This window comes from Sus scrofa, chromosome 12, assembly GCF_054392235.1.
Source record: "Sus scrofa isolate SSC_HxYL_T2T_F1_AM1 chromosome 12, Sscrofa_HxYL_maternal_Yorkshire_Landrace_v2.0, whole genome shotgun sequence".
Lineage (NCBI taxonomy): Eukaryota > Metazoa > Chordata > Mammalia > Artiodactyla > Suidae > Sus > Sus scrofa.
The window spans coordinates 65,979,644-66,000,020 of record NC_139394.1 but is presented as its reverse complement, the minus strand read 5'-3'; the positions used below and the strand labels follow the sequence as shown (position 1 = coordinate 66,000,020).

The 20,377-nt window shown below is 59.5% G+C and overlaps 2 protein-coding genes across 15 annotated transcripts in view; one reads left to right on the top strand and one right to left on the bottom strand.

Moving 5' to 3' along the window:
• The window catches only part of ATPAF2 (ATP synthase mitochondrial F1 complex assembly factor 2), a 23,843-nt gene extending 18,695 nt beyond the window's left edge, over nt 1-5,148 (bottom strand). For 6 of the 14 annotated variants that reach the window (XR_014822017.1, XR_014822018.1, XR_014822023.1 and 3 more), the window contains exon 1: nt 3,421-3,702. Coding sequence is in view for 2 of the 14 variants with exons in the window: in XM_021068019.2 (XP_020923678.1) it covers nt 3,421-3,553 (133 nt within the window). In the remaining 12 variants the exon portion in view is untranslated. Of the gene's footprint in view, nt 1-322; nt 1,578-1,839; nt 1,973-3,420; nt 3,703-5,062 lie in introns of those variants that run through there. The other 8 variants (XR_014822021.1, XR_014822025.1, XR_014822024.1 and 5 more) reach the window with 4 other exon arrangements.
• Nucleotides 3,955-20,377, top strand: GID4 (GID complex subunit 4 homolog). The gene is made up of 6 exons (XM_021068018.2): nt 3,955-4,336; nt 8,859-8,918; nt 12,817-12,924; nt 14,616-14,717; nt 15,525-15,655; nt 17,668-20,377. The coding sequence occupies exons 1-6, from the start codon at nt 4,148-4,150 to the stop codon at nt 17,729-17,731; spliced, it is 654 nt and encodes a 217-aa protein (XP_020923677.2). The 5' UTR covers nt 3,955-4,147; the 3' UTR covers nt 17,732-20,377.

Here is a 20,377-nt window from a genome sequence, read left to right as displayed (position 1 = left end):
GACACCATGCTCCAAATGCGTGTGGGTGTTCCCACCCGTCAACTCCGCGACACCAGCTGGGGGTCCTACAATCACCCGGGTCCTGCCACCGACCACCTAGAGACGGCAATCGGTCCCACAGGACAAGACCTCGGCCCACGAGACATTTCCCACAAGAGCAGCTGGCGGAGCTCAGGTGACAGCTGACTTCCGAGATGTCCCCTTTACCACAACGGATACAACTCAGGAAGAGTCGAACGGGGCAGCCGCGTGGGGCAAGGTTTGGCAGAAAGCGAGTGCAGTTCCCGCGCCCCCCTCCCCGCCGCTGCAGGTGTTCGCTAACCTTGTCGCTCTACCGACTCCTCCGTGACCTGGGGGTTTCAGGGCGGCTCCTTCACACAGGCACCACTGATGAAATCCTCTGTGGCTGGAATGCACTCCAGGCCCTCGCCTCCCCCAGAGGTCGGGGGTGAGGCCGAGCGTTCCAACCCTCTAATCCTGGGTTGCTTCCCCTGGCGAGCGGCCCCCATCCTGGGGGCTTGCCGGAAGTCACCTTATGAACATAAACGCAGATGTGGTTGAGAGGGGCTTGTTATGGGACTTTCAGAGGCAGCCTAGCCGTCCCTCTCAGAGGGAAATGAGGTCCCGAGTAGATAAAGCCTTGGGCTCAGGCCACACAGGGCCTGGCTCAGCCAGCATCAGGGCCCGACGTGTGCTTCTGCCGCGATGCCGGTGGAGTTCCAGACCTCCCACGGGAGAGAGTGTCACAGCAAGGCCCCTCGTGCCCCGCTGTCACCTCTGGGCGGGTTCTAGGTGCCCAGCACTCGCCCTCCTCCTCCCTGCTGAACCCCTGCCCATCTGTCAAGACTGAGCTTGATCTCCCCTCACCCGAGACCCTTTCTGGACCCTCAACACCACGAGAAGGGAGCAGGTGTTCTCTGTACACTCCTCTTCAAAGGCCCGGAGAGGCTCTGGTCCCAGCAGGATGTTACGACCTTCCGCACTTGACAGTGAACACCCTCTAGGTGGAGGCCGCCTCTCTCCTGAAGGCCTCGGTGCCTCCTGCCCTCAGCACAGAAACACTAAGCCAAGGGAAGAAGAATGTGTCTCTCACTCCAGGGAGTGGCTCCCGGGGAAGGACTGGAGCGCCCCTTCTCTCATGAAAACAAAATGACAGCCAAATGCTGAACAACCTTCAACCAAACGAACTGGAACCTCTCAAAAAGATACCCTCCTCCAGAAGACAAAGAAGAGGCCACGTCGCGGGGCAGGAGGGGCGATTACGTCATATAAGCAACCCCATCCCTCCCGGGTGGGAAGCTCCACAGACTGGAAAGTAACTATCACAGAGACTCACCTATGGGGGTGAGTTCTGACCCCCGCGTCAGTTCCCCACGCCTGGGGATCTGGCACTGGGAGAAAGAGCCCCTGGAGCATCTGGCCTTGAAGGCCAGTGGGGCTTGTGCATAGGACCGGGGGAAACGGAGACCCCATTCTTGAAAGGCGCACACAGGCTTTCATGTGTACTGGGTCCCAGGGCAATGCAAAGGCTCCATAGGAATCTGGATGGGACCTGGCTGCAGTTCTTGGAGGATCTCCTGGGAAAACAGGGGGTGACTGTGGTTCATGGTGGGGGAAGGACATTGCAGGCAAAGGTCTCCAGAATATTCAACGGCATTTGTTCCTCTAGATGTGGCCACTTGGGGAAAATCTGGCCTCACCCATCAGCCCCAGGCCAAACAATAATCCAGGTGGGATCACAGCCCCAACCATAAAGACCCCCCAGGCACACAGCCACCTCTAATCTTGCCCAGAGGCAAAGCCCCACCCACCAAAGTGAAAAGAATCGGCCCCACCTACCAGTGGGCAGGCACCAGTCCCTCCCCTCAGGAAGTGCAAGGCAAGCCCCTGTACCAACTTCAGCCACAAGGGGGGGGGGGCAGACATCAGAAGTAAGAGAGGCTACAGCAAAAAAAGACACCACACCAAAAACCTATAAAAATGAAAAGGCAGAGAATTATAATTCAGATAAGAGAGAAAGAAAAAACTCCAGAAAAACAGCTAAAGGATCTGGAGATTATCAGCCTCTAGGAAAAATTCTTTAGACTGATGATGCTGAATATGATGCAAGACATTGGAAATAAACTGAAGGGAAAGACTGATAATTTACAGCAAACATTGAGCAAAAAGTACAAGATTTAAAACTTAAGCAAGCACACATGCAAAATACAATAACTGAGATCAAAGATTCATTAGAAGCAACCAACAGCAGAATGCAGGAGGCAGAAGAACAAATAAACGAGATGGAGGGCAGACTAGTGGAAATCACTGATGTGGAACAGAAAAGAGAAAAAATATCGAAAAGAAATGAAGACAGTCTAAGAGAACTCTGGGACAATGTTAAACACACCAACATCCATATTATAGGGTTGCCAGAAGGAAAAGAGAAAGGAACAGAAAAAATATTTGAAGATATAATAGCCGAAAACTTTCCTAACATGGGAAAGGAACCACTCCCTCAAATCCAGGAAGCACAAGGAGTACCATATAAAATAAACCCAAGGAGGAACACCCCAAGACATGTACTCCTCAAACTGACTAAAATTAAAGCCAAAGAGAAAATAATGAAAGCAGCTAAGGAAAAGAAACAAATAACATATAAGGGAACCCCGATAAGGTTATTAACAGATTTTTCAGCAGAAACTCTGCAGGCCAGAAGGGAGTGGCACGATATACTTAAAGTGATGAAAGGAAAAAACCTCCAACCAAGATTACTTTACCCAGCAAGGCTTTCATTCAGGTTTGAAGGAGAAATCAAAAGCTCTACAGATAAGCAAAAGCTAAGAGAAATCAGCACCACTAAACCAGCTTTACAACAAAGGCTAAAGGAAATCACCTCTGCTCTTACCCTAAAACCCTCTCCCCAGAAGCAATGAAAGAGCCACTACCTTTTAAGCTTCAGAGTCGCAAGTGTAGGAAGAAGGCACGGAGTGTCAACTCCCTAGTAGAGATAGCAGGGGTTGTGGGAGGGCAGTAGGAGGAAGGGCCAGACATCTGCGGACAAAGTGGCCGGGATGGACGACTGAAAGCCTGGGCTCTGGGCTCCTTCAGTGCCAGGGTCGCAGGGACACAGAAAGCCCGGCAGACCCGGCCCTTGCCTCACAAACCTCTCAGAGAGTCTGCTCTGTGACCTTGGCGCGATCCTGACCGAGAATCCTAATATCCCCTGTCGGAGAACAGGAATGACATCTGCTTCCCTAAGAGAAGGGACGAAAGCCGCAGTGCAAAAGCAAACGACTGTCTCCAGCCGCGACGCGCGTGTGCCCTGGGGCGGTCCCTGCCCTTGGGGCGGGGGACTTTCCCCCCGACCTATGACCCTGCTCTGCCACACCGCCCTGCACTGCCCACCCCTCAGCCCGGCTCGGACCTGGCCTCCCTCACCTGCCGGGGGCGCGTACGCCCGGGCGGGGGTCGGGGGACTGGGCCCCCGCCCCTCGGAGGCGATGAGGCCACCCCGGGGCCGGTTCAGGAGGCGGCGTCCCCCGTCCCGCAGCCGGAGGCAGGTCCTCCACATCGCGCGGGGACCTGGGAGGACGACCGCGCAAGATCTGAGGGCAGGACACACGGGACGTAGCGACCTCGCCGCGCACTCGGGACACACGCAGCTTCTCACCGGCCGCCGGCGTCCTCAGCATCCCTGGGCGCCGCCATGTTGTGCACGACACTCGCGGCGCGCCGTCGCCGCGCTCCCCCGCACGCCGCAGCCAATCAGCATCACAAACGCCTCGGCCCCGCCCCCGCACCGCACCTCCGGAAGAAGACTACAAGTCCCAGAGAGCCTCGGCGCCTGCCACGTGCTGTCTCCGCCCGCCAATGGGCGGAAGCGCAGTGCCAGCCTGCTCCCGCCCCACGGCGCGCCCAAGCCAATCGGAAGGGGTGTGTGTGCGAGCGCAGGCGGGGAGGGGGCTCGCTCAGGACCCGGAGGCCCCGCTCGCAGGTCCCGGGGTCCCGGTGGCGGCCGGAGCGCTCGGTCCGCAGGCGGCGGGCAGGTGGACCCCTCCCGCCCCACGCGCGCGCTGGCCTGCCCCCGGCCGCCCTCCTCGGCTCCCGCGCGGCGGCGGCGGCGGTTCCTCCCCCTCCCCCAACCCTGGCTCCGGGGGACCCCGCGATGCCGGTCCGCACCGAGTGTCCCCCGCCGGCCGGTGCCTCGGCCGCTTCGGCCGCCTCGCTCATCCCGCCGCCGCCCATCAACACCCAGCAGCCCGGCGTGGCTACTAGTCTGCTCTACAGCGGCTCCAAGTTCCGCGGCCACCAGAAGAGCAAGGGGAACTCGTACGACGTGGAGGTGGTGCTGCAGGTGAGTGCCGGGGCCGGGCCTCTCGCGGCGCCCACGGGCCGGGCCTCGCCGCCGCCGCCTCGAGCCCGCGGCCGCCGACAGGCCTTCGGTCGGCCTCCCCCGCCCCGGCCTGCCCGGAGCCCCACCGGGCCCAAGCCGGCAATCGGCCACCTCAGACCCGGCCCTTCTTCCCTGTGGCCTGTCGCCCCAGGACCAGCTCTTCCTCCAGCCCCTCTCCGACCCTGTCGAGCTCTCCAGTGGCTTCCCCTGATTCGGGACCCTCCCAGACCCGAGGCGTGCCTCCTCGCCACGCTTTCCTCGTCCCCCCGGGAAGCCTCAGGCCCTGGGGCCCGCCTCCTCCTGCTGGGATTTCCTCCTTGTCAGAGCTTAGTCAGCCGCCTCCCTCCGTCGTCCCCTGAGCCCGAGACCCCCCCCCCCCCCAGCCCACCCTGGTTCCTGCCCCACCCCTCAGGCCGGGCCCTCTGAGTCTGTTGGGAGCTGGCCTGGGAGCCTCTTCCTGGCCAGGCCTCCTGCCCAGGCTTCTCAGAGTCCCTTCCCCGGTTCCCTGGCCACTTCCAGTCCACTCCCAGTCTCTCTGGCCTGTCTGCCCAGACCTCCCCGTCCGGTATCTGTGTTCTCCTCCTTCCTGGTTCCAGCAGACCTGCTTTCTGTCTTCTTGGCTTTTATCTACACAGCCAGGACCTCCTCCAGGTCTCTGATACCCAAGTACTGGGAAACGTTACTCACCCAGCGTTATTTCTCATACGCTGTTTCCTTCCCCATGTTGACCTGGATCCCCGGATCCTTCCAGTTGGAGGCCAAGCGGAAATTCTGACCTGCAGGGAGAGGGTGTCCACCCCCTCCCCCATGTGACCTGGATCGCAGAGCACCTGCTGCCGGCCCCCAGTGGCTTTGGAACTGCAGCTTCACTGGTCCTGGCCCTTTCCTGCACCGCACCCCTCTCCTGCAAATGGGAGCACACTTGATAGCAGTGGTTAAAGCTTCTTTTTATCTCTTTTCCTAGAAAATTGTTCCTTCTCTTCAGCCACCCTGGCCTGCACCAGGACCCACCTACCCTCTGCCTCTGCCCCTTTGTCTTTAGCCTGATACCCCACCCCCTAGGCTGCCTCCAAAAGCCCCCTGAAGTCTGTCCCCTTGAAAGTCCCTCCAGCAGCTTCGAGTCCTGGCTGCTGCCTTCTGCTCCCATGAGTGAGCACAGAACGCAGGATGTGTCTTTTCCTTCCCCTTGTCCTTTGCCCTCTGATAAATTTGAATCTTAAGACGGCCTCTCTTTGGAGCCAGTAGGACTCACAGCAAAGGGACCTTTTTGTTGTTGTTGCTCCCGGAGTATTCCTCAGCCTCTGTTCTCTTGCTGCGTTGTGGGAATAAGTAACTCCTTGTGATGGGGAAAACCCTGCCGCCACGTTCATCGTCTCTCTGGTCTATAAACCGGCACGTCTGAGATAAGCCACGATGTTTGTTGTAGTTGTGCACGCGTTGGGCTCCGTTATTTCAGTCTTTGGGACCCGCCTAGAGTGGTCATCTCCACTCTCTTCTGCCTCAAGTGAGAATGTGATAGGAAGGTACAGCTTTGTACTCTTTGCAATTAACCGTAAGATTCCGGAGGTGAGACCCCCTGGCGTGGAGCAGGTCTGGAAAGATCATGAATCTGAACGCATCTTTGGCTCTGATGGTTTGTGCCGTGGTCGGGGGCCCCTGGTCGGGGAGCCAGGTGTCAAAGAAAAGCTGGCTTTGGTTACCTCGGCAGCTCCTCTCCTGTCACGAGGGCATTGTTTCTGAATACCCGTCAGGTGCCAACTTCCTTGTGAACCTCGAGTTGGTGCCCAACCAGCAGGCCTCGGGGCAGCCAGAGTGGAGAACCTGCCGGTGGCCGGAGGCCGTGCTGAGCAAGCTGCCTGCCGGTGGGGTGGCAGGGAGGCCGGGAGCACCGCCCTGCGTCTGGATCGGAGAGCGGTTTGTCCCATGGAGACAGCAGGTGGCCTGTGAATTGCCCCGTCATCTGGTTTTCCAGCCAGGACCGGGTTCTGGGACTCCGTCTCCTCAGACGCCTTCTGCCTCTTGTAACGCAACCTCTTTCCTGCTTTCCTTCTGTGTTTTCTGGACATAGAATTCACGTATCATCCGATTCATCCATTTAAGGTAACAATTCAGTAGTTTTCAGTAGAGGCGCAAAGTTGGGTAACCATCGCTGCAAGCTGATTCTAGAACATTTTCATTGTCCCAGAAGAACCTTGAGCTGTCACACCCTCCGCCCCTCAGCCGCCTCTGGTTTTCTTCCCCAAGGTTTGCTCGCTGTGGACTTTTCCCAGAAACGGAGCCGGAAAATGTGAGCTTTTCCGGAGCCCCTTCCCTGGGCGGCGGCAGGGCAGTGTCTCTGTTCCCCCTCAGCATAGCCAGAGTCGGCGCCCGCCCTTCCCGCCACCGCCCGGTGGCACGCGGGGCCTCTTGCCTGTCGTGCATCGGGAGACGGGCGTTTGGCTTTGCTCGGGGGCGTTACGCGCTTGCTGCTGTTCACGTTCACGTTCAGGTTCAGGTTTCCCTGCGGATGTAGCTCTTCCTCCTCCTCCTCCTCCTCCGGACGTCTCCCTGGGGGAGGTTCCAGGGCCCTTGGTGGTTCCGATTTTGTGTCCCCAGCATGACGCCCCGGTCCCACCTTCTCCACGGCCCCTCGGTGCTTCTTATCGCCCCGCCTTCTGACTGTGGCCGTCGGGGTGGCTGTGAGTCGGTGCCTCGGTGTGGTTTTGGTTTGAGGTTCCCTGACACCCAAGGCTGTCAGACCCTTTTCATGTGTTTGAAGGGCGCTTTCTCTGTTTCTGAAATTGCAGTTTAGAGAGTTCCCCAAGCCTCCGAGATGCTGAGCGGGCCTGTTTTTTGGTTCCTGGGTCTGCTCTGACTCTCCTCTGCCATCCAGGCCCCTGTGGAAGGAAGAGCCAGCGGGGCGGCTGCTGGAGGCCTCCCTGCTGAGCGCCGCCCTGTCCTCTTCCTCATGGGGACGTGGGCGCCCGTGGGCGAAGCTCTCTGCTGCGCTGTGTGGACTTCACCAGCCGGCACCCAGAGCAGCTGGGGCAGAAGCGGAGTCTCGGCTGGATGGGGGCCAGACTGCAATTCCGATCTTGAGCGTGTGATAATCCGTGCAAAATCTTAGTCGATTTACAGTTCAGGGTCTAATCCTATTAGCAAGTGTCCCGGCCACCCGATACCCTTTCCCGCAGCCGTGAGCCCCAGACGGTACCGCATGCAAGGACGGGTGTGTGCGTGAGTCTCAGGGCCTCAGAGCTGGGTGTCCTTAGCAAGTTCCTTGCCGACCCCTGTAAGGTCGGATCAGCCACTAGATGCCACCCGATGCCCGGGTCCGCAGGTGAGGCCTTTCGCAGGCTTTGGTGATTTTTCCCACGGAGCTCTGGTCCCCAGCAAGGCCGGGGCACCCCTTTGGCTTCCTTGCAGCCCCCTTGCTTTGGTGCTGAGCTCGTCTGGCCGGTTGAGCTCGGGCGGCCCCTGGGACTGGCCCGGTGTCTTTTGACGCCTGGCCTGCTGCAGGGCCGCTGAATGCGTCCTCCTTTGCTTCCCGGGGTTCGTGAGTGAACCTAGGTGTCAGGACATCTGAGTGTCTAGCTGTTTAGGGTGGATCGTGTGCGTTTGGCGGAGGCGTGCTAGTTAGTGTGCGGGCAGCCGGCAGTGACCAAATGTATCAATGGCTCAAAGATGAACCACTGGCTCACAGGAGCTTGAAGACCAAGGGGGCTTGTCTTGGGCCACGAGAGTCGGAGGCGACTCGCTTCCAGGAGGTTCATTCCTTCCGTCTGTGCTGCCATCCTTGGTGTTTTCCCGACTGTGCCTCGTCCTCATCGCCAGAGGCCCGCTGGCCTGGCTGCGGGGCGGCCAAGAAGGCGCCCACTCTTTGCCGGAAGCCCCCAGAGGCTTATGCACACGTCCCATTGGCCAGAACTTCTCTGGCGCCTACAACCCTGACCTGCGAGGGATCGGGGCACCTGTTTGCCCGGACCCATCGGGGCAGGGCATCTTGCCCAGCAGGATCTGGCCCTGCCACCGTGGTCGTTGGGTGGGCATCCGGCAGTGTCTCAGCCGCCAGTCACGGGTGACCGCTGACTCCACGTCTCCCGTGTCTGTCACCCTCGTTGTTTGATCTGAGGCTCGAGGGACATGTCTACGTGTGACGGGGGCGCTTGGTTCACACAGAGCGTCTCCCACCCAAGTCTTCCTTCCCCGAGTGTTCTGCCCGTTGGATCAGGAGGAGCACGCTTGGTCTTGGTGTGAGTCCAGGGGAGGAGACTTGCCGTGTGGACGCGGTGCCAGCTGAGGCCAGGGCTCGCGGTCCTGAAAGGCACCAGCTCCCCGGATGTCCAGCCCGAAGGAGTTGGAGGGGCCTGGGGTCTCATTCTTCCCTGGATGGGCTCACAGGGGGTGGGGTGGTGGGGTGGGGGTTTCGAAGGTCTTGGGCCACAAGCCCCCCCCCCCCCGTGGACCCTCCTCGGTCACGCGGCTGCATGTCCTTTCTTTCCAGCACGTGGACACGGGGAACTCGTACCTCTGCGGGTATCTGAAGATCAAGGGCCTCACCGAGGTAAGCTGTCCTGTCCCGGGTGTGGGGTGGTCAGGGCCTCGGGGGCGGAGGGCCAGCAGCTCTGCTCCTCGACCGCTGGCGCCAGGCTGTGTCCGAGCATGGTGCTCGCGGGGGGTGCAGGGCGTGCGGCTGCCTCGTGTCCTCTTGGAAAGAGGACAGGTTCACACCTCTTTCCGGTTTCCGAGTAAGTCACACGTGTCCATCGCTACTGATTTTACTCTAATGCTTTTGGTGGAAAAGAAATGCGGAGAGAACGCGGCCCCCGCCCTCATGGGGGGTTGCGTTTCTTGTTTTCTTTTTTTTCGTCTTTTGTATTTTCAGGGCCACGCCTGGGGCATAGGGAGGTTCCCAGGCTAGGGGTGCAGTGGGAGCTGTAGCTGCCAGCTTCCACCACAGCTCACAGCAACGCCGGATCATTAACCCATTGAGCGAGGCCAGGGATTGAACCTGCGGCCTCATGGATCCTAGTCGGGTTCGTTAACCCCTGAGCCACGAAGGGGACTCCGATTTGCATTTCTGAGCCGAGCGTCCAGCCTACGGAAGCCCAGGTCCTGGCAGCCCCTCCGAGCGGAGGAGCCGCTGTGAAGACGTAGGCGTCCCCACCCCCACCTTGCCAGACCTCGGGACCCCCGCGGAGCTTGGAGGCCAGAGGGGCCGTCCTTTCTCCTCCGGCTGCGAGGACGCAGGAGGGGCCCCCGCGACCTGCTGCCTCCTCGTTTCGGTGTCCTCATCCGTGAAATGAGGGAGCCGCCCGCTCTGCCTCCCGCACGGGGAGCGCTCGGTGGCGGCCGGCCGGTGGAGGCTGAGCACGGCCTGTGGTCCTCGGCCTGGAGACGCTGCCTTCTGCCCCCTCCGTCCCACCTGGTCCCCCACGTCTCCACCTGAAGTCAGAATCTCCAGTTTGCTGTTGCGACGACAGGTGTCTCTTCCCCTGCCTAGAAACATCCCGTCGGGTCGGGGTAGAAACTGACACGGAGCAAGGCCTCCCGCCGTAGATTTGTGGCGGCAGAACATACGCGGTGTTTAGCTGTGCACCTGCAGCTCACGCGACTCAACATACTCCAACAGCGTGTTTTAAAAATTTAAACAAAGGAAACCAGAAGTCTGAGTCAGCAGAATATGCTCAGCCCGCTGCAGCCAGACGTATGCATTAATTGAGGGCAGAATGTAAACTGTAAAACTTCAGAGGGAAACCAGCAAAACATGGGCTCTTGTCACCGGTTCCCAGTGGTCGTGGGAAGCTGCCTGGAAGGGGTGAGGCGACCTTCAAGTCCCCACACGGCGAGGACTTGCCGCAGACCTGTCGGGCAAGGGGGCCGGCCCTCCCCGCCCGCGGCCGGGCCACCTTCGGTTAGAGGAAGCGGGGTTTCCTGAGGCCCCGTCCTGCCCAAGCCTCACGGTCTGAAGGCGTCTTTTCTGACAGCTGTTCTTGGTACCTCTCCCGAGATGCAGCTCGCAGCACATGCGGCTCACCCGTTGAAAAGGTGTCATTCGTGGCCTTCGGCCGAGTCACGGCGTTGGGCGCAGCAGCGTGAATGCGGTTTTCGAATGTTGCACATCTGACACGTGGTCGCAGTGGATACTCAGGAGCCGCAGGAAAGGGGGATGGTTCTTTGAATGGTTTTAACACCTGCTCTCAAACACAGTTAACCATTTTTGTTCTGTTTCATTTAGAGTTAAAATAGCAAACAAGTGCCTTGCTTTAATGTAACGAAGGGTCTCGGTCTTAGCGGGGCTCTCCCGTGCGTGTGGACACGGGGAGAAGGACTGTCACTCTGGAGAGACCTGCCCCTTGTCTGCCTCCCATTCGCGAACAACTCAGTTTCTGAAGTTTGCGTGCCTTCTGGAAATTAAATCCCAGAATTGTGGGCGTTCCCAGTGTGGCTCAGCGGAAACGCATCCGACTGGGAACCATGCATCTGCAGCTTCAATTCCTGGCCTCGCTCAGTGGGTTAAGGATCCGGATTGCCGTGAGCTGTGGTGTAGGTCACAGATGCGGCTCGGATCTGCCGTGGCTGTGACTGTGGCGCAGGCCGGCAGCTGTAGCTCTGATTCCACCCTTGGCCTGGGAAACTCCATATGCCAGAGGTGTGGCCCTAAAAAGCAAAAAAAAAAAAAAAAAAAAAAAAAAAAAATCCCAGAATTGTGAAGAGTGGGTATCATCTCCGAGCGGCTGCCGGGAAGGAGAGGGTTGTCCCTGGAAGCCCCCTGGGCCCACTGAACTCTCGCTGCGCAGTCTTGGGGCTCCTGTGGCTGCACTGGTTTTGCTCAGAACGGGGTGGGGGGGCACGGGTGGTCACGGGCGTGTAAGCTCCCTGAGTGCTCCGTGGCGCTCTCCCACTCAGCGGCCAGCGGAAGGCGGGTCCTCATGCAGACCTGGACCCGCTTCCAGCCAGTTTGTGGTGAGCCTGGAGGGGAGGGGGCGTGGGGCCAGCGGGGGGGGGGGGGCGGCTGCACCTGTTGGCGCTGGCCACGCCCCCCCCCATCCTGGTCCCATCAGGACTTGAAGGTCAGGGTCTGCCCGGGTCCGGGGCTGTCTTCTTGGTAGCTTCCCTGCATGTTAACTCTCGTTCATTAATTCTCAGAGTTTGGGGGGCCTTGGAGTCCCCCCGACAGACTGATTGCCTAAAACATCCCAGAGGGAAGTCAGTGCAAAGTCTGACTTCATTAGGAGAACTTGTGACGTGAACCTAAGCACGTCCTTTGTGCTGTGATAGGACCACCTGATCGTTTATTCTCGCACGGGGACATCTCAAAACACTGAAGGTTCAAAGCTCACTCACCGTGTAGCCTGCACGCTCACCTCTCAGGTCAGGTGGTACCTCCCCTGGCGCTTTCTCCGCAGCGGTCCTTCCTAAGGCCCGTGAGTGTGGTTTGGTTTCTACCTTTAAAATCAAGTTTCCACTTGGGAAACCTCCTCTTTAATTTCTTCCCTCTGTGTATCTGTTTGAGGAATTCAGCACCAGTGTTGGGTGAGGCTTGTGCTCTAGGGGAACGGCCAGGCGGCAGTGTTTGAGGGCTCCCTGCTGGAGGGCAGGCCGCCCCGGCGTGTGCAGTGAAGCGGCCCCTCCAGCGTGGCCACACAGCCCGGAGATCCCAAGCTCCCCACCAGGTCGGGCTGGGGTGGGGCTGAGCCGTGGGAAGTTTATTTCAAACGGGCAGGTGTTTGAGGTCAAACAAGAGGGGCTTACGGAGGGTGTGAAGAAGAAAGCAGGGCCTCTCTTCTGGTCCCAGGGGACAGTGACTGAGGGGCCTCCTGGTAGGGTATATTTTTTTTGGGGGGGGGCAACAGCATATGGAGTTCCCAGGCCAGGAATCAGATCCTAGCCACAGTTGCAGCCTGTGCCACAGTGTAGACCACTGAGCCAGCTGAAAAACAGTGGCCAGGCTCATGGAGCTGTGATTCCGTATCAGGTTACGCTCTGCTTTGTCCATAATATTCAGAAACACCTTGTCCAGAGCTCTTGCTGTAGCTCGGGGTTAAGAACCCAACACGGTGTCCGTGAGGATGCGGGTTTGATCCCTGGCCTTGCCCAGTCGTTAAGGATCCGGCGTGGCCATGGCTGTGGTGTAGGCCCGCAGCTGCAGCTCCAATGCAACTCCCAGCCTGGGAACATCCGTGTGCCACAACCTCGGCCATAAAAAGAAGAGAAAAGAAATGACATGTCCAGATTCTTCTCTGAGCCATCAACGCCTAACCAGGACGTCAAAGAAGGGGCGTCTGCTTCCTGCAGTTCCCCAGGGTCCAAGAAGCCCGTCGGTGTCGCCGGGCCAGACTCTGGTCCAGGCGGTCGCTCAGCAGTGTGATCGCTTTTAAAAATGCGGGGAGGGAGGTCCCTCGAGGTTGGTGTCGCTTCGGGAAAGTACATCATGCTTTGCTATCTGGGTTTTCCCGCAGGAGTATCCAACCCTCACGACCTTCTTTGAAGGGGAGATCATCAGCCGAAAACATCCGTTCTTAACCCGCAAGTGGGACGCGGACGAGGACGTCGACCGCAAGCACTGGGTGAGCCCCGCCCCTGCCGCCCCCGCCCCCCAGTTCCGCCTGCCCCGCCCTGGTGCCCCGCCCCAGCCTCCGCTCCTCCCTCGCCTGCGCTGCTGCTGGGGAGCCATCCGCCTGGCGGGGGAACCTGCGGGGCAGCCTGGGATGGATGGAGGCGCGGTGCCCTGCACCGGGGCGCCCCAGGGCGGCCGGGGCTCGCTCCAAGCGAGCTCATCAAGACCACTCCGGGTTACCTCCCGGAGCCTTTGCATCAGGGCCACGCAAGTCTTGTGCCTTTGAAATTCACCCATTTTCCAGCCAGTTGTCCTTGCCTTCCTTGTGGCTTAGTTGACTGTGGCGATGAGGAGTTTGGGTTTCACACCAAGGAAGTCGGTGTGCTCACCTCTAGCCAGATGCCGTTTCAGGGTGAAGATTCTGGAAAAACGTATTGCCTCCTGCCACCCCCACCTCCATCCCTGCCACCTGGGTGGCACCTGCCTGTTGACGCTGCTCCAGGTTCTGGCCGCCCGGCTCCCACGGGGCTCCTCCTGGGGGCCCTCCGAGCTGGCCTCGCTGCGCGTCAGCTGCTTTCTTACTCGTGTTTTCTAGTCGAGTTAGGAAAGGAGCATCTCTCAAAAGCTGTTTCACCCGAATTTAAACTTGACCTTTGAAGAACATTTTGAAAGCTACGTTTTTGTTTTTGTTTCGTTTTGTTGCTTTTTAGAGCCGCACCGATAGCATTTGGAAGTTCCCAGGCTCAGCCTGTACCACAGCCACAGCAACGCAGGATCCAAGCTGTGTCATTTACCTACCCCACAGCTCTTGGCAAATGCCAGATCCTTAACCCACTGAGCAGGGCCAGGGATCGAACCCGCGTTGCCATGGATACTAGTCACGTTCATAACCCACTGAGCCACAGTGGGAACTCTGCTACATTTTTGTTTGTTTTTTGGCTGTACCCACAACATGTGGAAGTTCCCAGGCCAGGGGTTGAACCTGCACCACGGCAGTGACCCAAGCCACTGCAGTGACAATGCCAGATCCTCAACCACTAGGGCACAAGGGAACTCCAAAAGCTACGTGTTTTGACTTGTAGCAGAAAGACGCTGAGAGGTGGACGTCGCCTGTGTCTCGGCGCTCCTGCCGTGTGTGACGGGACGGGCGGCGTCATGGGAGCCCGGGACGTGGTTTCCACCCTGGCCCCGCACAGCGCGTTAAGGATCTGGCGTTGCCGAAGCTGTGCTTAGGTCTCAGTGGCTCGGATCTGATCCCTGGCTTGGGAACTCCATATGCCATGGGGTGGGCAAAAAAGTAAAAAAAAAAAAAAAAAAAAAGGCAGTCTTGTCTCTGTACCAGCGGGACTGGACGAGGTGGAGCATCCGGAAGGCCACGGAGCCCGGTGCTGTGGCCAGTGCGGGAGTGTCCAGCTCCCCTCTCGAGCCGGCTCCTTGCTCTCCTTCCTCCCTGGCACAGCCCCAGTGAGAACTGGCCTGTCCTCCACGCAGCTTCGTTTTCCATTTCAAAGGCATTCCGCTCCTTGGCATGTGGTCCAGCCGTCTGCCATGGGGTCCACGGCCCTGATGGCGGAGGTGACAGGAGGCTCCCTTCCCGGTGCTCCTGTGCCACCAGCTGCCACACCCTAGAAAGGCCCCGGCACCAGCCAGGACACGGCCTCGCTCTCCCACGCCCCTCTCATGCTCTGTTTCTGCTTTCAGGGCAAGTTTCTGGCTTTTTATCAGTATGCAAAGTCATTTAATTCAGACGACTTTGATTACGAAGAGCTGAAGAGTGGGGACTATGTCTTCATGAGGTGGAAGGTACGGTCCCTGCGCCGGGACTCCCGCCTCCAGCTGGGGAAAGAAGGGGCTGGGAACCGAATGTGGGGTTGCTCCATCTGGCTGGCTTGCTGCGTCCACCTGGGGGCTCCCTGCCTGACAGTGTGGCATTTCCTGGGTCGGAGCCGCAGGGCCCGAGCGGGGGAGGCAGGTATCTTCCATCCCTTTGTGGACCCCCCCCCGACCCCCCCCATCCCCTGGGGAGCGTGCGTGTTGGTGGGAAGCCTGGCGGCTAAACAGGCCACAGGAGGGGGGCCGTGTCTAGGACACTCCCGCCTGAAAAGTAACCTCAGAGACTGAGGAAAGGCAGGGGAGCCGTGTGGTCTCCAGGGGTTTCTCAGGGTGACTCCCGTGTGGGCTGCCTAAACCTCTGGGGCCCTGACCTCGCCCCCCACCTCCCCAAGGGCTGGCTCTGCAAGGCACGGGCTGCAGAAGGGACCTTGGGCTCTGAAGGTGACCCGCAGCCTAGAGACAGTGCCGGGGTGGAGCAGAAGCGAACCGCCAGGCCAGACTGTCCACAGGAGGTGATGCGAGCCTGCAGAGTTCCCGCTGTGGCTCAGAAGGCTAAGATCCTGACTCGTGTCCGTGAGAACGTAGCTTCTATCCCTGGCCTCGTTCAGTGGGTTAAGGTGTAGGCCGGCAGGTGCAGCTCCAATTAGACCCTTAGCCTGGGTCTGTGCAAAAAGAAAAAGAAAAAAGATGTGTATCCAGAGCAGCGAGGCCGGGTGGACGCTGGGACGGCAGAGCCCAGGGCCACCCGCACTGAGCCTGCGCCCGCACCCGCGGCAGGAGCAGTTCCTGGTCCCAGACCACACGATCAAAGACATCAGCGGTGCTTCCTTTGCTGGCTTCTACTACATCTGCTTCCAGAAGTCGGCGGCCTCCATAGAGGGCTACTATTACCACCGGAGCTCGGAATGGTGAGCAGCCCCCCCCCCCCCCCCCCCCGATGCATCCCCAGGGCGGCTCCCTCAGGCCCAGCGCGGAGCAGGAGGTGAACCCGCCAAGTTGCAGGTGAAGGGGCTGGTAGCTCAGTGCTTTCAAGCGCCCGGTGCCTCCAGCCGCAGTTACTCCGTGGGTCTTGAGTGTGTTTCTCCCAAGTTCCACCAGCAACTGCAGCGGGAGGTCCCGCTCTGGACGGGGACCTTTGCTGTCAGCAGCCTTTTTACTTTCTCGCTCACATTCCCTCCGACATCGGTCTGGTGACCGAGCCCGTGGGCCTTGTCGTCCTGCCCTGGGTGATGGCCACCCAGGGTGACGGCCGTGCGCCACAAGGGCTGGCGTTTTTTTCCCACCTTTTCGGGGACTCTTCTGGCTCCTGGCTGTGCCCGTTATACCCACAGGGCGAACCGTGTCGTGAAACACCTGATGTCCTCTCTCGACGCAGAAGCGCTTTATCTCTTTGCAACCGTTTCCTGCTCGCGTGGCTCCAGAGTGACGCCGCCGGGGTCGACTCACCCCCCTTCCTGCTCGGCAGCCGAGTGCCTGTGGACTCGGTGCAGCCCCCACCCCTGTGAGAGCAGCAGGCACTGGGGTTCCAGCAGCTTTTCGTTTTCAAATGAGCCTTTACAACTTTTCAGATCTCTTTTAAGGATTGTTGAGCTGAAATTTGCAGACCACGCAGCTCCCTGAAGTGCAGGGTTCGGGCCAGTGGGCTTCTCTGTGAACAGCGGTGCAGCCGCCCCCCCGGTCAGTGTCAGAGCGTGTCCCCAGCAGCGAGGAAACCTGTGCCCGTGGCTGTCACCCCAGCTCCGGGTCCCCTCCCAGCCCCGCCACCACAGTCCTACTCTCTGCATAGATGTGCCCGTTCAGGGCATTTCACACACGGGGCCCCCGCCCCGGGCAGCCCCCGGGTCTGCCTTCTCATTCCGCGTCACGCTCTGCAGGTTCCAGTCCAGTCGCAGGCCTTGGCACTTCTTTTTGATGTTTTGACTTTGGCCGTGGCATGCGGCAGCTTGATGTGGGGTCTCAGGTCCCAGACCAGGGATTGAACCCGGGCCGCAGTGGTAAGAGTGCCAAGTCCTCGCCACTGGCCACCCGGGAACTCCCTCAACTTCACTTTTGTGGCTGAGCAATCTGCCATTGTGTGGGTCGGCCGCGTCTTATTATCCATTCCTCAGTGGCTGGACGTGGGGCTTGTCCCCCCTTGGGGCTGCTTTGAATGTGCTGCCGTGGACGTGGCTGCGAAGTGTCTGCGTCCCCGCTTTCTGTGCCACGTGGCTGGGGTGGAACTGCGGGGCCATGGGTGGCCCTGCTGAAATCGTGAGCGCCTGCTGCCCCAGTAGCTGCTCCTGTTACATTCCCAGCAGGGACGCTCAGAGGCCCCATCCGCCTCTTGTCTCCCCGTCCTCCCCCCGGCCTGGTGCCCTGGGGGCTGTGGCTTCCGCAGCCGCCACACAGCCCTCTTGGCTGGAAGAGGGGGCTGCTGTGCCCGCTGCTGCTCCTCCCTCCGCTCCTCTGTCAACCCCACCGGTGGCCCTGTTCTCGCCCCGTCTGGGGACTGGCCGGCCTGTGTCTCCTCCAATTTCTTGCTTCCTTGGTGCGCCTGTCGGGGGGAACACACCCCTGAGAGCCCCTGGTGCCCCCGAGGTCCAGCACCTGTGTCCGGGGAGGCAGAAGGAAAGCGAAGGGGCTGTGTCGTCATCCCTCCAAGCGCCCTGGATCCCGGGGAGGGCTGCGCCAGGGCGCTCCGAGGGTCTCGCAGCTTCGGGGAGAAGCGGGGCGTGTGGAGGGCAGAGCTCCATCTTCGTCCCCCTGCCCCGTTTCCCGAGACAGCCTGTCGCCGCGTGCAGACGGGAGCAGGGCCCTGTGCAGTTTGGGGGTCGAGCAAGGAGCCGGGGGCCTGACGCCTGAGATGAGCTGGCGTTTCGGTCGAGGCGGGCGCGCAGCGCGGGCGGGGAGCTCGCCCAAGCGTCTACCCTTCTGCCCGCAGGTACCAGTCGCTCAACCTCACGCACGTCCCCGAACACAGCGCGCCCATCTACGAGTTCCGGTGACAGCGGCGGGACAGCAGCCGAGTAAACTGACCTTTGGCAGAAAAGCACTTCGCCACCAAGATTGTATACCTGCCAGAGCCAGGAGGTGTGTCCTGTCTCCCCGCGAGCAGACTGGCGTCAGAAAGCGTGACTGTGCACCCACAGACCCGGGCAGCGGGCGGCCGGGCAGGCGGACGCGGCCTCGGCCCGTCCCTGGCCGGGCAGTGTGGTCTTAGGCTGTGTTTAAGCGACCTTCCGAGCACTTTCCTCCCCGCGTAGCTGCTTCTCTGTCACCGAGACGGCCCTCCCTCCTCCCCCAGCCTTGGTGCTCAGCGGCCCCCACCCAGGCCCCTGCCCCCCGTTCCTTAGTCTGGTAGCTCAAGAGAAGGCAGGGCCCCAGCGCATGTGCCCCCCCAAGAGCTGCGCAGGGCGTAGGGGGTCGCCAGTGGGGTCGGGGCGCTGCCCAGCCCTGTGATGTTGACGCCAAGGCGGGCGGTGGCCGGCGGGTTCCTCGGGCCTGCGTGGGGTCCCCGGGTTTAAGGCTTCCCGACCCCTGGCAGGAACAGCTTCCAGTCCTGCTTACTCAGCACGTTTGCTCCAAACTTTTGAACTTGAGGGCAATACTAACCTTTAAAAAAAGAAGAAAAGAGGTTTTTTTATTACAAAATTATTTTTATGGTCCCTTTAACAAGGACCCTGTGACAAATGCACAATTATTCAGAATTACATTTTAGCGTTTTCACATTGAAAACAGCAAATGTTGACCTAGTAATTTTTATACTTATATCTATATGTAAGTGTATATTTAATCAACCAGCAGTTCGCAACTGGTCGTCCTGGTACAGAAGTTTTGCAGCGCGGTGTAAATCAAAGCGCTAAACACGGGCACCGTTCTGGGGCCAGTTTAGCGCTTGTACCTCCTCCTCTGCTGCAAACAGCGGGGCTTCGTGCGACCTTCTCCATCCGGCAGGAGGGGCGCCCCTAAACCATCAGCTCGGCAGGGGCAGGGCGGGAGCACGCGCATGCGCACCCCCGGAGAACGCGAGGCTCTCGTGCCAAAGTGTGTGTGTGCGCGTGTGTGCAAGGTGGTTTTGTTTTATTTAAATGTGTAGAAAGCTTAAGGTGGCATCAGCCACCTCTGCAGGTGCGGGTAGGGCCCAGGGGATTGGCATTGTGTGGGGTTTACAAGACTCGCTCGGAACACGAGAGGGGAAGCTTGTAACAGCGAGGCAGCGTCATGACCCAGGGAGCAAGACAAGCGAGCGTTGTGTCCGTGGGTTGTGTCCGTGGTCGAGGGAGAAGGCACAGCCCTGCGCCTGGGTCGGGGGGGAGGGGATCGGATTCTCAAAAGTGACTTCCTGGATCGACGACCGTACTGTAGGGTCCTGAGCGTGCGTGTCAGGCGAAGCCTTAAAGGAGAGGTATTGGGGATGGCGTGGGTGGGCGTCGGGACCCCTGGGCTGTGTGGTCCTGAGGCCCCCTGCAGAGCTGCAGCCAGCCCACCAGAAAGGCCAGGGCCTAGGGACCGGGAACGTAGCCTGGTGGCTTCCGTGGAAGGATGTGCATCTGGTGCATCTCCAGAGGCGAGTCACATGTTTTCCTGATTTAAAGCCCTGAAGGGCAGCAGAGTGGCCGGCTCTGGTCAGAGACCTCCTGCCACCTCAGTTCAGGGATGGCCACCTGCGTTGTACCCGGTCCTTGAAGGACTCAGGTGGGGGTGAGGTCACCCTGGAGCTTGCTGGGCCCTCTAGTGGGCAGTCGGCGGGCAGGGTGTCTGCACACATGGCTGCCACGCTGCCGCCCAGTGGGCCAGGCTGCGCGTGGGGACTGAGCTAGGGACGCTGGCCCTTGGGGGACACGTCTCTGATGAGGACTGGTTTTCGTGCCACCCTGTCTGTTGAGGATGCCGAAGAGATGGCATCGTGTCCCCATAGCAGCTCACAGAGCAGCCCCTGCCTGCCCTGCCCTCCCCCGGTGCCGGTTCCAGAGAGTCTGGCGGCTGTCCCCATCTGCTGCTTCTGTCCTGGACCCGTTCCCCGTTAGAAACGGGTGCAAACGGCGGGTTTCCGGCCGCCCTCCCCCACCCCGTCCTGAGGGCCCAGCTCCCCCTCTGCTCAGAAGGCTTCCACCCGCAGCCCCAGCCTCGCCACCCGCCTGCGCGGGCATCCCCCCCCCCCCCGCCCCTTCTCACCTGACAGCGTCTCAGCTGCGGTCCCAAAGCAACCAAGCAACGCCTTGTGCGAGGCAGACGGCCCCTTGGCTGCTGGATCCGTCCGTGGTGTGAGGCATCACAGACTCCAGGGAGCAGAGGGGCTCTTCAATGTCTTTTGCTTTCAGAAACAGGGAATTTATATTCTAAGGCCTTGAATTGATTTTTTTTTCCTCATAAAGTAGTCAGATAAGCTAATTTTTAAGAAGAAATGCCATTGAGGATGTGCATTGTGGTTTAAAATTACTAACAAGTTCTGCGAAAGAAAAATAATATTTGATTTTGAATCTTCTGTGTTTTTAAAAATTAGATTGGAGTGGACGAAAAGGATGGGTTTTTGTTTCTTCAGGGAGGACGTGTGAAAAGGGTTTTGAGGGTTTGGGCTGGGAGAAATATTTTGCAGAGCTATCAATGTCCAAATAATTTTTAAAAAATAATAAAGGTATTTAAGCAGTGAA